A 16,280-nucleotide genomic window follows, 5' to 3' on the forward strand; every position below is an offset into this window, starting at 1 on the left:
AGAGAGACTTCTTGAACAGGACTTGTGTTTCTGGATACAAAACTTATCTTATTATTTAACAAAACGGTCTCTGTAGGAATATTTTCTGTCAGACTCTGAGAATAACAACCTCAGCCTGTCAGAGACAAAAACACTTCTAGTGGACTGAAGTTTGATGGTCGGAGTTGCCCATAAGGATCACGTTGCAGTTGTGTCATGGCTGCCAGCTGAGGAGATACACTGGATGGATCCAAAACATTCATGAAGTATAAATCATTTGCATATCAAACATGTAAATATAGTTCCAGGTTAAAAAGATCCAGAATTCCCCTTAAAATTCACAAAAGCTCAGACAAGTAAACGCTCCTTACAGAAAAACACTCTGTACTGTGTCTGCTAACAAATCATTGAATAAACACCAGAAAGACATTCTGTTGTTTGTGAATTCTTTATTAGACAAACTGGTGACACAACACAGGTGTCACGAATAGGACGCTCAACTGATCTGACAACAGACATACAGAGTCCCTGAAACCTCTGCTGGAAAGACAGGATAGAGGAAGAGTTCAGAGGTCTGAGGACGGGATCGAATCATTACAGTGTTTGTTGATTAAACAAAGACAGATAAACTTCATTCACAGGTGTCTTTCAGCTCGGAGGAATCTTCAGAATTACAAATGCTTGAACAAAAGAAGTCATTTGGTTGTTTGTGAATTTAATATGGGATGAACTGTCACCACAACAGGACCTCTGATTTACATCTGAACACAACTTCAACATATTTAAATAGAACACATTCAGTTTCCTCAACAACTCAAACACTAAACAAAACATGAGAATAACCATGAGAACATTTAACATTTAACCCACACCGTTTTGGTTGAACACATTCTGAATCTTGTTTCAGACTTTCTCACTTTCAGTTCGGATCTAAAAATACTTTATCAATACGCAAGAACTCAAACCATGTTTATTTCTCGTCAAACAACAATATCCAACTCCCTGCTGTGTCAGTATTTAGACAACATGTTCAACAGACACGTTTGTAATTATCTTGTAGGAAAGTTCTGAACAGTGTTGTTGTCACTGGTCTCATCACAGTCTTCGGTCTCAGCTGAACCTCTAAGTTTGGTTATTATGAAGCTGTGACGTGTTAGAATGATCACACTTGTGTTTAATTAATGTGCCACGCTGGGTGATTGTTTTGTAACAACCGCCACAACAGAAGTATTTCTCTCCTGTGTGTATGGCCACGTGTCGGGTCATACTTCTCTTATGTCTACATTTATTATTTAATTATTTACAAAATTCAGAGCAAAGAAATGATTTTTCTTTTGTGTGAATCCTGATGTGTGTGATAAGATTTTGCTGTCAGCTGAATCTTTCACCACATTCACAACAACTTTGTGATGTCTATCCTGTGTGAGTCCTGATGTGTGTGGTAGCATGTTGTTGTCGGGTAAATCTTTTACAACATTCACCACAACTAAATGGTTTCTCTCCTGTGTGAATCCTTGTGTGTCTGATAACATCTTGCTTTCGGACAAAACTTTTACCACATTCATGACAACTGAACGGTTTCTCTCCTGTATGAATCTTCATGTGTGTGATAAGATTTTGCTGTTGGTTGAATCTTTTACCACATTCACGACAATTAAATGATTTCTCTCCAGTGTGAATCTTTGAGTGTCTGATAAGATTTTGTTGTTGGCTGAATCTTTGACCGCATTCACAACACTTAAATGGTTTCTCTCCTGTGTGAATCTTTGAGTGTCTGATAAGATCTGGCTTTCGGACAAAACTTTTACCACAATCATGACAACTGAATGGTTTCTCTCCTGTGTGAATCTTTGTGTGTGTGATAAGACTTAGCTGTTGGCTGAATCTTTTACCACATTCATGACAACTGAACGGTTTCTCTCCTGTGTGAATCTTTGTGTGTGTGATAAGAATTTGCTTTCGGACAAATCTTTTACCACATTCAGGACAACTAAATGGTTTCTCTCCCGTGTGCATCTTTGCGTGTCTGATAAGACTTTGCTGCTGGCTAAATCTTTTACCACATTCACAACAACTAAATGGTTTCTCTCCGATGTGGATCTTTCTGTGTCTGTTAAGATAGCGCTGGTAGTTGAATCTTTTACCACAGTCACAACAACTAAATGGTTTCTCTCCGGTCTTAATCCTCTTAAAACTCCTCAGTTTTGAGTTTTTGCTAGATCTTTCACCACAGTCAGAGGAAGTAAACTGTTCCTCGCCAGAACCACATCCTACACCACTTACAGGGACTTCAATGTTTTTCTGAGCGTTTGAACTTGACTGAGGTTCTTTGGTCTCACTCGAAACATCATCATTAACTTCAGCCTGAGGTTCAGAACAGTATTCAGCTTCAGGTTCAGGAGAGTCTTCAGCCTGAGGTCCAGGAGAGTCTTCAGCCTCAGGTTCAGGAGAGTCTTCAGTCTCAGGTTCAGGAGAGTCTTCAGCCTGAGGTTCAGGAGAGTCTTCAGTCTCAGGTTCAGGAGAGTCTTCAGCCTCAGGTTCAGGAGAGTCTTCAGCTTGAGGTTCAGGAGATTCGTCAGCCTGAGGTTCAGGAGAGTCTTCTGTCTCAGGTTTGGGAGAGTCTTCAGCCTGAGGTCCAGGAGAGTCTTCAGCCTCAGGTTCAGGAGAGTCTTCAGTCTCAGGTCCAGGAGAGTCTTCAGCTTCAGGTTCAGGAGAGTCTTCTGTTCTGTCTTCAGTCTCTGATTGTAAATGTCTATCTGGAACTGAGTTCCTGGCTGGTTCTGGTCCACTACAGCCCTGTCCGTCAGCTTCTATTTCCATCTGTTCAGTTTGTCTTTGATGAAGCTGCGAGGACTGAGGTTTCTCTTCATCATCATCTTCATGCTTCACAGGAACAAGAGTGAATGTGAAGTCAGTGATATCAGCTTCCTCCTGATTAGTCCACAGTTCCTCCTGTTCATCTTTAATGTGTGGGGGCTCTGGGTCCTGCTGGTCCTGACTGGAGCTCCACTCCTGCTGCTCGGGAGAAACCTTCTTCTGACCAAACAACAGCTGCTGGACATCTGCAGGACACAGGAGACAAAAAGACAAATGTTAGGCCGACAGAAAAAAGTTAAAATCAGGTTGATATTCAACCAAATACTGGAGCGGACAGGTAACCCCACATTGTTCCACTGAACATCATAAGAAATGACAAATGGTAATGAATTGAAGAGCGGACAGACCAACTGACTCGTGTCCTCACAGATGATTTAACAGAAGCCACCATCATCCCGGTACCAAAAAAACACTGACACTTAAAAACTACTGTCCTGTTGAACTCAGATCCGAGTTGGTGAAGGACCACACAGTCTCAGTGCCGCTCCACCTGCTCCACTGAAGCTACCATATCCTGAGCACTACATCTGAGCCTGAGCCCACTGCTCTTCACCCTGATGACCCACAACGGTTCTGCAAGGTTCAGTACAAATCACATCATAAAGTACACGGGCCACACAACAGTGTTGGGCCTCATCCGGCTCAAAGAACAGCTGGAGTACAGAGAGGAGGTGAAGCGTCTGGTTGACTGGTGTTGCCTCAACAATCTGGACCTGAATGTGGACAACACATCAGAGATCATTGTGGACTTCAGGAGGAAGCAGCTCACTCACACTCGTCTCTACATAGACGACTGGCTGCAGCTCCAGCTGCTCTGAGAACTGAAACGCCTCAGACCAGGAGGTCCTGCAGAAAGTGGTGAGACCCGGCCAGTCAAAACGTGACATCTGGGTCAAACACCTGAACTCAGGTCAGTTCATGATCTCACTGAGTGAATGACATGTGAGCGATTGTGTCTGTAGTAGGGTTGTCGAAAGTATCGAAACTCAAAAAAGTATCGATACTAAAATGTAGAGCTGAAACGATTCATCGAGTTACTCGATTAACTCGATTAGAAAAATTCCTCGAGGCAAAAACTCTGCCTCTAAGCCTTGTTAAATTCCTATGACGCGGACTATACGCGCAGGGATCTGATTGTTCCACACGGACTGTTGTTCAGGAAGCACAACGGCGCGTCATACATTTTTAATTTAGCTGGCTGGCACAATTTAGCTCTGTATTTGTAGTGATGTCGTGATGCGGTTTGACTAGATATGATGTTTAGCTTTGATGTTTCTAACCTCTTCAACCGAGCTGCGCATGTAGCATTATATAGCCTATAAGAGCATGCTAACCATGTAGCAACATATTAATGCAGCACACCCACTTAACGGGAAGAAGCTCGGCTAAACGCTCATGATAATCATTTTCACCTAAACGTCACCAACAATTCCAACACCAAGCAACTAAAGGAGCACGTAATAAAAAAACATGCTAATGGCGCATGTCCGAAAAATCGACGTTAGCGATCATGCTACTTCATGCTAACGCTACATACAGCATGTCATATGAAGGCTGGGACTCTACAAATTTCAACGGTATACGTCTCATCACTCTGCGCCCAAAACTCACTGAAACAGCCGCCGAAGAAGAGCAATAATAAACATCACTTTATACAGACATGATCATGAATTACGTGCTACATTGGCTGTTTTGTGATTATAAACTCTGTTTGAGTGCATTACACCGCCTCCACCGGCTAATCCAATGTGTCTGTGTCACTTTGAAATTATTCCTGACAGTTCAGGATAAGTTTCGGTTCCAGGAGGACACGTATAATGTGGAGTAGGTAGGACTCTAGTCTTCCCACACAGTGTATTTGCCTCCTTGTGATTGGCGGGTTAGTGTGGTTATCATGGATTTGGGGACTGAAGACTGAAAAAGTCTTATTTATTATTTATTTATTTTATTTATCTATAGTTGTTTTGTTTACATTCATTTTGTATAAATTGTACACTTTGTGTACGTGTTTGGCTTGATATTTTATATTCATTCTCTGTTCTCAGGTGGGTAATTTGCAGAAGGTGCAATCCTCTTTTTGTAATGTTGTATGAAGAAAACAAAACTAATGCCAAATGGCCTTTACTATTTAAGTTTGTATTCACAGTTTTACATGTCATACATGTTTTACAGTAAGTTGATTTAACTGTATTGTTGTTTAATTACTGGCACTGGCACTTAATAAATGGGCTTAGTTTTGGAGCCAAATGTTGGAGTTGGAATGAATACCTCTGTTTTTTTTTTAGAAATGCTTGATCATTTAACAGCCACATCATTTTCGTTATGCATTATTTGTTTTGGTTGTTTAAAAACGCAAAAAAAAAAATTATCCGATTACTCGATTAATCGATCGATAAAGTGCTAGTGCTGCAGCCCTACTAAAATGTTGTATCCGGATACGATACTCATTTTCAAAAGTATCATCCTCAGTAGAGATTTTTCTTGTTAATAAAAATATTTCTTTTGAATTTTGGGGTCTTTTTTATCCTTGTGGTATCGAAAATGGTATCGAGTATCGAATATTTTCCTGAGTATCGGTATTGAGTTGAAAATGTTAGTATCGTGACAACCAAAGTCTGTAGACGGAAAGGAAACTAAAAACAGTCTTTGTAAAGTTGTAACCTCAGATTGTTTTGTCGAATCAGAAGGATTGTTTTTGTGACTGGAAGGTGACACAAGTGCAAATTACCTGGATGTGTTGATCTCACCTATAGGGAGACATTTCAGGGTGGACTTTGAGTTAATGGGTCACATGACCAGGAAGCTACTGACTAAAAACACTGAAGATACATGTAAACAAGTTATATCTAAACTAATAATATATCTTAAGTTATATCTAATCTAATCTATTGATAAAAATGCTGATTTCACAATAGAATATTCTAATTGAAAGTAGAAAAGCACTAAAGTCCAATACAGAGAGATGTGTCTCACTCAACCAGAATCTGGACACAGTTCGGCTCTGGTTCTGAGTCAATGGGTCACATGACCCGGAAGCTATTGAACAAAGATGCAGATTTGTGTCAGTGCCGACAGTGAAGAAGGAGGAGAACGAACCTGCTCTGTGTAACCGAAGCTGAGGCGTTAAAGCAGAGTCCAGTAGGTTCCGGTGTCGCTGGTTCTGCTCTGTGGACCGACACAGTTCCTCCTCGTACTCTGCTATCGTCCTTTCAAACAGCGCACATATCTCCTCAGCAGCCGCAGTCAGTCGCTGCTTCACCAACGATCTCAGAATCTGGACTTTAGACATTTTCACACAGTCACACTGTTTACAGCTAGCATGCTAAGCTAACGTGTGTATACTTGTATCTGGCGGGAGATGAGTCTGAGAGCAAACAGCACAAAGTCCATCACACACGTTCATCCAGACTGTCACTATGTCACTACCGTGGACGGCTCATCTCTAATCGATCATCAATAATAACTCTGAGCGGCGCAGTTACAATAACAACAAACTTTGTTTTTATTCGTTACAGCTCGTTAACGTGCAGCGTGAGCCTCTGACGTGTTACTATGGCAACTCCACTGGGACAAACCTCGCAGCTGCATGTTAACCGAACCTCCTCTGTTTTCATTCTAACGTGTTAACATGTCGTTATTTTAACACAAAGAAAGGAATATCTTCATGTAAAACGTTTGCCGAATGAACAAGAAGGCTCAATAGTTCATAAAGTGATGTAGACAGAGTTTCACAGAGTTTATAAAGTGTCTTTTAACTCAACAACTCACTAAATTGAGACATTTTTCAAGGTAGTCTGGGGACTTTCTCCAAGAAGTTGCGTACATAAGTTATATAATAAGTGTGTTTGATATGAAGAGCACAGCTACCTCTAATTCAACAACTAGATTAATTTATAGGGAACTATCTACATGTACGTCATCCATATATACTGTATAATATGAAATAATGTAATATAATATAAAATAATATGATATAATTATACAAAATTATATAATTTAAAAGTGACTCTGATCCATCAGATTTGATCTTCATGTCTGTGTACATGAAGATGTGTGAGTGTCGTTATTTCACGTGTCTTTATTCAGAACAGAAAACACTTTTCAAAAGCAGTCACTAGGTGGCGGTACAACGCCTTCTCAACACTGTCAAATTACTGTTTTTACACTCCCACTTAATTTTACAGCATTTAAGCACTTTAGCAATTTCCACAACTAAGATCAGTGCTTGACCTCACAAATAATATCAACATAATAAATCCTTTCAAACTTACAAGATTTTTTTCCTTACTTCTTTTTACCTTGCTTACAGGTTCCATAACATATTGAGCAGTAAACAGTACAGTAAGCATATTAGGCAGACTTAAACAGGGTAAAGTCCAATCTCTCCTCTGAGGTACTCAAACTTTTGTCTTGTCAGTGGCTTGGTCAAGATATCTGCCTTCATATCAACTGTTGGACAATACTGCACTCGTATTTGCCCATTCTGCACACATTCACCAATGTAATGGTAGTGAATGTCTGTGTTTAGGCTGTTTTTATGTTTAGAATGATTGACAGGATTCTTTGTGATTGCGATGTCTCCTTGATTGTCCTCCATGGTCACTGTAGGTGAATCACTCATTCCAAGATCAGTCAGCATCTCTTCAGCCAGGTACCTTCTTGAGCTGCTTGGCTGAGTGCGACATACTCAGCTTCTGCTGCTGAAAGTGCAACAGTTGCCTGTTTCTTGCTGAACCAACTCAGGAACAATATATTACCAGTTGTTGAGCGACGGTCATCCTGATCTCCGGCCCAATCAGCATCTGAGAAACCAATCACAGTTCCTGACTCTGACTGCTCATACTTGAGGGCAACGTTCACTGTACCCATCAAGTATGGAAACATTCTCTTCACAGCCGTCAGATATGCAGCATTTGGATTTGCATTGAACTTTGACACAACACTCACTGCTTGTGCTATGTCTGGTCGTGTGGCCATTGCATTGTACAGTAAACTACCTACCATGGACTGATAAGTGCTTGGGCTTCATGGGTTTACTGACACCATCATCTTTTCTCAACTTTACATTTGCATCAGCAGGGGTTGCAATGGGGTTCTGACGAATGGTTTCAATGTAATGCTTCTGATGAAGAAAGACACAGTTCTTTGCTTTGTCTTGGACAACAGAGATGCCCAGGATATAGGACAGCTCCCCATGTCCTTCATCTTGTAGCGCTTCTTGAAAGGTTGTTTCAACTCATCCACGCTTTCTGTTGATTCTGTGATCAAAATCAGATCATCAGCATACACAGCTAGTATTTCTAGCTCCTGTCCAGATCTTACAAACACACATGGGTCTGATGTGCTCTGTTTAAAGCCAACTTCTTTCATAAACTCTGTGAAAGCACTATAATATAATATAATATAATATAATATAATATGATATAAGTCAGATTTGATCTTCGTGTCTGTACATGAAGGTGTGTGAGAAACTAAAGCTAGCTGGGAGCATCTCACTCTCCGGCTTCTCCTCCGGTTCACAGCAGCTGCAAATAAAACCTGAGTTGTGACCGAAGTTTCCCTTTTTAATACACTGAGCTGCTGGGCTGTTGCAGTCCCTCCTGACCAGCCGGCTGCTGCTCTTCTGGGATCATCCTCCTCCTCTGGAGCCTCTCTTCACTGCTGGAGTCTCTGTGAGGCCACTTGTGTAGATTACAGCTTCAGAACCTCAGTAAACCCTGAATCTGCCTTTATTATAACACCAGGAGCAAAGCTTGCTGCATGAACTGTGTTCATTACATTTTACTGACAGAAGTTTTAAGAAAAAATGTAGTTATTGGTCAAAAATAATCAAACATTTTCATTAAAGATGATAAAATATAAAACAAATGTGAACAAAGACCCACATGGAGCTGTTGACAGGACTTATGCAGCAAGAAACCTTTGTACCATCAGAGTACCACAAAGTTAAAATATGAAAGAATGTCCATTTATTCATTGATTAAATCATCTTTTTATTCTAAAAGCTTACAGCAATAATTAGTTTATGCATCATATGCATACATATTTGACTTTTGGTGAGTATTTCCATCGAAGGTTTGGTCTGAAGTTTCTAACTGTGGTCAGACGCCATTAAAGTTCTGGACCTGTAAATAAACCACTTCAGATTAATGAGGGATGTTTTAGTGTTTCTCTTTATTTTGTGACATTTGTGAATTTGTTCCCTTATTACAACTTTTATCATGTATTCTTCAGCTCAGACAGTAGATAGACTTTTATTTTGTAAAGTAGAAAGCGGGCCTTTCTCAAACAGGAAGTTCCGTGCGTGCTCGTGCCTTTCAAAGCCGCCATCACAGCGGCCGTTAACTCAACAGACTGATCAGCTGTTTTAATCTCTCTGATCTGCTCCGACCGATGATGACGTGTGCTGACGAAACGCTCGTGATATCAGGATGAACATATGGATCAGGTCCGGATCCAGGGGCGGATCTAGAAACATATTTATGGGGTGGCGAGTGGGGGGCAGGAATTTTTGAGGGGTGGCAACATATGGTTGACGTATATATACTGAATTTAATCACAGTACACAAGGACACGGGCTGCCATTTACAAACTCATACAGACAACTTTATCTCATGCAGTCAATGTCTTGTATTTGAGGTTTCATGTGAAACAGTACATATTAGGAATAAGTGACCATACAATGTGATCTCAATTAATAGGAGATGGAAGTATGGTAACACTACTGTAGATGGGCCATTATCACAGGAAAGGCATTAAGGTAAGACACAGGTGATAAATGGCAGATGTGTGAGAGGGGAAGCAAACAGATTTGACTGTGTCAGAGTGCCAGTGTTGCAGACAGCATTTGTACAAGAAGAAACAATCCAAATAAAAACTTACCCATGAAGATCTATGGACTTAGCTGTACTAAGGTGAGCGTAAATACACTGTAGTAATAAATGGGCACGGCACTTAGTTTAGTTTACTACACAGCAACAATGTCCACACCATGTGGAGCAGCTGGACTAGAGATGGTTGGTGATGCTCAGCACTCTGCTTTCCCTTTCAGTGTCTGAGCCCTGCACGTTATCTTGTCTCTCTCTTTCTTCTCCTCATCTCAATCTTCCTGTATCTGCTTGGGTGCAGACGCTTTTCTGCTTGCTCTCGCTTCTGCTTGCTATTTTTTCCACTGTTATTATTTTTCTTCACTGAAAGATTACAGGCAGCAACTCCTGGATATTTACAAACCACTGGGACAACAATTAACTGACTGCTGCTGCCTTATTTCACTTTTTTAAAAATTTTTCTTCCGAACTCCGCACTTTCAGAACGAGGCCTTCGAAGTAGCACAAGCCTATTAGCAGCTAAAGCCTATTAGCAGCTAAAGCTAACTAGCACCAAAATGCCTCTTGTTAACCTGAACCTTCAGAGCATCCTACAGAAAATTGCTGAGCTGGAAACCAAGATCCACCGGATAGAAGTAAATGTGGAAGTGAATGGACTATCTGGGAACGAAACTACTCTCCCATGGAATCAAAACAGCAGACAAGAGCCTGCTAACACACGGCTAATTAGCCCCGACAATGACTCGACAAAACAGGAGTTCAGGGGACTGGATAAAAAGCCCAGGAACCATCATCCCTGCTGGAATACTCTTGGAGCAAAGCCTAAAGTTAAATCATTTTTGGGAGAACGAGTAACAGGCAGAGCCCAGCGTCCTGAGATCTGTGATGCAACTGGTTGGCCAGCACTTTCCTCTGAAAAGAGTGCCTCCTCAACGCCCGTACCAAAGCGGAAACAACCGTGGACAATGGTGAAAACAAAAAGTAAGAGCGTACCTACGCAAATAACAAAAATACAACTGGAGAACAGATTTGCTCCACTTTATCAAGACCGTGCAAGCTCTCCTTCAATGAACAAGGAGAGTTATGAGACCAAATTCAAAAGTAAAAGACCACAGAAAGAGCTAATGACTGGACCACAAACACTGATTGTGGGTGATGTTGCTGTGAAGGAGGTAAACAGCTTTTGCAGCAAGAGGAACACCAAAGTACTCTGTTTTACCAACGATATGGTCTCTGATGTCTCAGAAAAAATTCTGGACATTGTCGCTGAACATCCAACAGTGAAATCTCTCATCTTACACACAGGGGCCTGTGATGTTGTGAAACAACAATCTGAGGTATTGAAACAAGACTTCACTGATCTGTTGAACAAAGTCAGATCTCTCGATACTGTGGTGTTTGTCAGTGGCCCTCTACCAACTGTCCGTAGAGGTGATGAGAGATTCAGCAGGTTGTTGATGTTGAACAGATGGCTCAAAGCTACATGTGCCGCTCAATCGGTGAACTTTATTGACAATTTTAACATTTTCTGGGAACGCAGACACCTCTTTAAGGCAGATGGATTCTGCCTTAACAAGTCAGGAGTAAGGTTGTTAACCTCCAACATATTCTACTCTGTGCACCACACACCAGTTCCTCCCTTCAAGGACACCAGGCAAAACAAACTGAAACAACTGATAAGACAGCCTTTGGAAGGAGAAATACTTGTGCCTGAGATAAGCTTCAAACAGACAAGTCAGCTGTGCCAGGAGGAGGAGTCCTTGCTGCCATCTTCGCTCTGCAAGGAGGAGTCCCCCCCAGTCGCAACAAGAGGGAACATCCACTCTCCACCAACCCCAACCAACTCTCCGCCCTCTCCAGCCAGCCTCAGCCTCTCCCCCTCTTCCCCCCTCCTCGATTTCACGGATGAGATGAAAAAGCTGGTCAATGTTGGACTCAGACTCACACCCCGCCCAAATCTGCCACGCTTGAAACCACCATCGCCAAAACATCATCGTGCCCCTCTGCCCCCTCTGAATAATCTTTGGCCTCTACAGTCTGAAAACAGCGAAGTACATCCTGTCCATGCTGACAGTACAATTAACGCTTACTGATATGTGCCGGGTCCGGGCTATGAAGTTGATATCACTACTGTTTTCCCCCGAGAAAAGCCAGGGCCCCCTGGAGTTCAGGCTGCCTCCTCAATTCCTGTGCTTACAGGTAATAGAAAAATTGTGAATTTGTTGAGAAACAGGAAATGCGGGACTAAATCTGCCAATCCATTCAATTTAGCTCCCATTCCTCGTCAGCCACTAACTGTCGCAAAAAACTGCACAGTTGGTTTTGATACTGTAACTGTAGCTCTATTAAACATCAGATCTCTAGCAGGAAAATCTTTTTTAATACATGACTTTATCATCAAACACAATCTTACTTTTATGTTTTTAACTGAAACTTGGTTAGACCAGGATAACAGTGCAGCTGTTCACATTGAATCAAGTCCTCCAAATTTCTCTTTCATAAGTGAAACTAGAATGCATAAAAAAGGAGGAGGTGTTAGTATTTTGTTTAATGAGTTACCCAAATGCAAGCAGATGTTTTATGGAAGTTTTACTTCTTTTGAATATGTTGCTCTTCAGGTAAACTCATCTTCTCGAGCTTTATTTCTAAACATCTACAGACCACCTAAATACTGTACGTATTTCTTTGATGACCTTGTTGAATTACTATCTCTTATCTGCACTGACTTTGATTGTGTGTTAATTGTTGGTGACTTTAACATCCATGTTGACAAGCCTGAGGACAGATGGACTAAAGAACTGTGCTGTGTCCTTGATAACTTTGGACTCACTCAGCATGTGACACAACCCACACACAACAGGGGCCACATCCTGGACTTAGTTATCTCAAAGGGTCTGAACATTTCTAAGGTTCTGGTATCTGATGTCGCTCTCTCCGACCATTACTGTGTTTTCTTTGAGAGTGATATATCAGTGCACACAAATGTTCAAACTCAGGTTGTCTCAAAGCGATACATCACTGAAAACACTGGTGACATATTCATTGATGCTTTCTCTTCCACACCACCCCTCTCTAGGTTCTCTGTCAATGACCTTGTACTTCATTTCAATTCCAAAATTACAAATGTCATGAATGCCATTGCACCCACTAAAGTGAAGGTGGTCTCTGGTAAGAAAAAATCTCCTTGGAGAAACGCCACGCTTGTCAAGATGGAAAAAAGGGAATGTCGAAAAGCTGAGCGCAGGTGGCGAAAAACAAATCTCCAGGTTCATTTTGACATTTATAAAGAGAGACTTTACATTTTTAATTTAGAATTAAAAAAGTCAAGGCAGTCCTTCTTCTCAGACATTATCACCAAGAACAAAAGTAATGCTCGTGCCTTGTTTGCTACTGTCGACAGGCTAATAAACCCTCCTGTGCCAGTAGCCTCTGAACATCTGTCTACCAGGGCCTGTAATGAATTTGCATCATTCTTCACTGCCAAAATTCAGAACATTAGACAAGCGGTCAGTGCCACTCTACCAGGTACTGGAGGTGTGTTGTCGTTTTGTCCACCTAAACCCAACTCTAATACCCTGACACAATTTGATCCAATTAATGACAAAAACCTTCAAGACATTATACAGCATTTGAAGTCTTCCTCCTGCAGCCTGGATATTTTACCAGCAGGGTTCTTCAAAAAAGTTTCAGACTGCATGATTCCAGACCTGCTACAGATTGTTAACACATCACTTCTCTCAGGTGTCTTCCCCCAAGCCATTAAGACAGCAGTCATTAAACCACTCCTGAAGAAGAGAACTCTAGACACATTAGTAATGAATAACTATAGGCCCATTTCAAACCTCCCAATTTTAAGTAAAATAATTGAAAAAGCTGTCTTTCAACAGCTGAACAATTACTTAATAATAAATGGCTGTTTTGATGCTTTCCAATCAGGATTTCGACCACATCACAGCACTGAGACGGCCCTCGTTAAGGTCTTCAACGACATTCATTCAAACACAGACAGCGGAAAAATCTCAGTCTTAGTATTACTGGATCTCAGTGCTGCGTTTGACACAGTCGACCATAATATACTACTGGACCGACTGGAAAACTGGGTTGGACTCTCTGGTACAACACTAAAGTGGTTTAAATCTTATCTAAATGAGAGAGACTACTTTGTGTCTATTGGTGACTACACATCTGAACGGATGAAAATGACAAGCGGAGTACCCCAGGGCTCCATTCTGGGGCCTCTACTATTCAACATTTACATGCTCCCTCTAGCTCAAATAATGGAAAACAATGAAATTTGCTACCATAGTTATGCAGATGACACACAAATTTACATAACCATATCACCAGGGGACTATAATCCCATACATACCCTGAGTAGATGCATTGAACAAATCAATGATTGGATGTGTCAGAGTTTTCTTCAGTTAAACAAAGATAAGACTGAAATAATTGTTTTTGGATCCAAGGAAGAACGACTTAAAGTCTCTGCTCAGCTTCAGTCTGTAATGTTGAAAACTACAGACCAAGTCAGAAACCTTGGTGTGACTGTGGACTCAGACATGAATTTCAGCAGCCATATTAAGACAGTTACAAAGTCAGCCTACTATCACCTTAAGAATATATCCAGGATAAGAGGGCTTATGTCTCGGCAGGATTTGGAGAAACTTGTTCACGCATTTATCTTCAGCAGACTCGACTACTGTAATGGTGTCCTTACAGGACTCCCTAAAAACTCCATCAGACAGCTGCAGCTGATTCAGAACGCGGCTGCTCGAGTCCTAACAAGAACCAAAAAGTAGATCACATCACTCCAGTTCTTAGATCTTTACACTGGCTTCCTGTCTATCAAAGAATAGATTTCAAAGTCCTGTTGTTGGTTTATAAAGCATTGAATGGTTTCGGGCCAAAATACATTTCTGATCTGCTGCCGCGTTATGAACCATCCAGACCTCTGAGATCGTCAGGTACCGGTCTGCTTTCAGTCCCCAGAGTCAGAAGTAAACATGGAGAAGCAGCTTTCAATTACTATGCGCCACATATTTGGAACAAACTCCCTGAAAATTGCAGGTCTGCTCCAACACTCACCTCTTTTAAATCAAGACTTAAAACATTTCTTTTTGCCACTGCTTTTAACTGAAGTCTTTGAACTGCATTATTACTCTGAGTTTTTTTTTTTTTTTTTTTTAATGCAATTTTTAATGTCTTTTAAATGAAATGTTTGTCTTTTAATGTAATTTGTGTGTGCCTGTAAAGCACTTTGAGTTGCCTTGTGTCTGAATTGTGCTATACAAATAAACTTGCCTTGCCTTGCCTTGCCTTGTTGCTCTCCCTCCTCGTATCTTCATCGCTGTGGTGTTCTCCCTCCTCCTCCTCTCCCTGGTCGCCTTTCTCTCTCTCCTTCAACCTCATCTCCTCCTTCTACCTTGCTCACTTCATATGCTACCTTTCCTCTTCATTTCTGGAAGATTCAAAGTAACTTTACCGTGTTTTCCTTGACAGACGTTGAATCAATATTAGCTTTTGTAGCCTGACGTTAACTTACTTTACACAGAAGTGACGTCAGACCTAGCTAACATTACATGTATAGTTAGTGAAATAACGTTCTTCAACCTGATTTTTTATCTTAAATCAGCATCGCAGCTTTACTAGCACTGTGCTTTGATATTATTTCATTTCTTGATAGATAGTTCATCAGTTTTTACCTCTTTCCTCCCGTGTCTCCTTTCCTCGCGACTCCCGCTCTTCGCTTCGCGCCACTCAGTTTTCCAAACGAAGCGTCTCTTGCTCTGACGTCATCTTGTGCTGCATTCACGGCAGTCGGACATTGGAGATTCGCGCTCGGAGATGTCAAATTGGCCATAACTTTTCTTTGGATTCGTTGCTGCCAACTGGGGAGGCAAGGCTTTCTTTTAGATGCCACCCCGGTAGATGTGAGCCCGCGCGGTGATCTGATCAGCCTGATGATGAATCGTAGTATTGATAAATTGATGAAAGAAACAAAAAGAACATCATGGATTCTCATGGCGGACGCACTGGCGTCTGATTGGCCCGAGGTGACGGACTGCGGGCCAATCAGAGAGCGCGCTGCGGGAGGCTGCCGCTCCTAGCAACAAGAGAGTTCAGACTTGTTATTGATTGATTTACTAAGACAGGTGTGTCACCTTTAACACCTGAGACACATGTTTATATATCTGTAACAGATGTGTTTCATCAGGAGGTTTAAAGATGTTATTATTATAAAATATAATCTATCATAAAGAGGAACATGTGATCAGCTGTTTAACATCATCACATCGATCCAGATGTGACTGTTTAATCAGAAATGTCTTTTATTTTCTTTCTTTTTATGGTTTATTATCTTTATTAATAAAGTGCTGCAGCCTGCTGGGCGACATTTTGTGTGTTATTCTCTATAACATGGTGTTAAAATGTCACCCAGACAGACAGAATCTAATCTCAGCTAAATATACTAAAGTATATTCAGCACTTTCAGATTATTTGTATGAATATAAGAGTTGTTTTTAATCTGATTGTTCATCAAATACATGAATTTAAAAAGTGCTGATTCAGCTCCGAGGCAGCATGTGATCTGTAAAG

The 16,280-nt window shown here is 41.2% G+C and overlaps 1 protein-coding gene across 1 annotated transcript; it reads right to left on the reverse strand.

Moving 5' to 3' along the window:
- Positions 1-677: 677 nt before the first annotated feature.
- On the reverse strand, positions 678-6,295 carry LOC115590350 (zinc finger protein OZF-like). The gene is made up of 3 exons (XM_030431700.1): positions 5,953-6,295; positions 2,979-3,041; positions 678-2,624 (listed from the first exon to the last, which is right to left on the reverse strand). The coding sequence occupies exons 1-3, from the start codon at positions 6,143-6,145 to the stop codon at positions 1,393-1,395; spliced, it is 1,488 nt and encodes a 495-aa protein (XP_030287560.1). The 5' UTR covers positions 6,146-6,295; the 3' UTR covers positions 678-1,392.
- Positions 6,296-16,280: the final 9,985 nt, after the last annotated feature.

The sequence above is a fragment of the Sparus aurata genome, chromosome 10 (genome assembly GCF_900880675.1).
Source record: "Sparus aurata chromosome 10, fSpaAur1.1, whole genome shotgun sequence".
In the NCBI taxonomy this organism is placed as follows: Eukaryota; Metazoa; Chordata; class Actinopteri; order Spariformes; family Sparidae; genus Sparus; species Sparus aurata.

Excerpts from the sequence above, each read along its gene's own strand:
- LOC115590350 (XM_030431700.1), bottom strand. The coding sequence starts at position 6,145 with ATGTCTAAAGTCCAGATTCTGAGATCGTTGGTGAAGCAGCGACTGACT. Across the intron at positions 3,042-5,952 it reads GCTTCGGTTACACAGAGCAG|ATGTCCAGCAGCTGTTGTTT; the intron begins GTTCGTTCTCCT and ends TGTGTCCTGCAG. Across the intron at positions 2,625-2,978 it reads GCAGCAGGAGTGGAGCTCCA|ACTCTCCTGGACCTCAGGCT; the intron begins GTCAGGACCAGC and ends CTGAGGCTGAAG.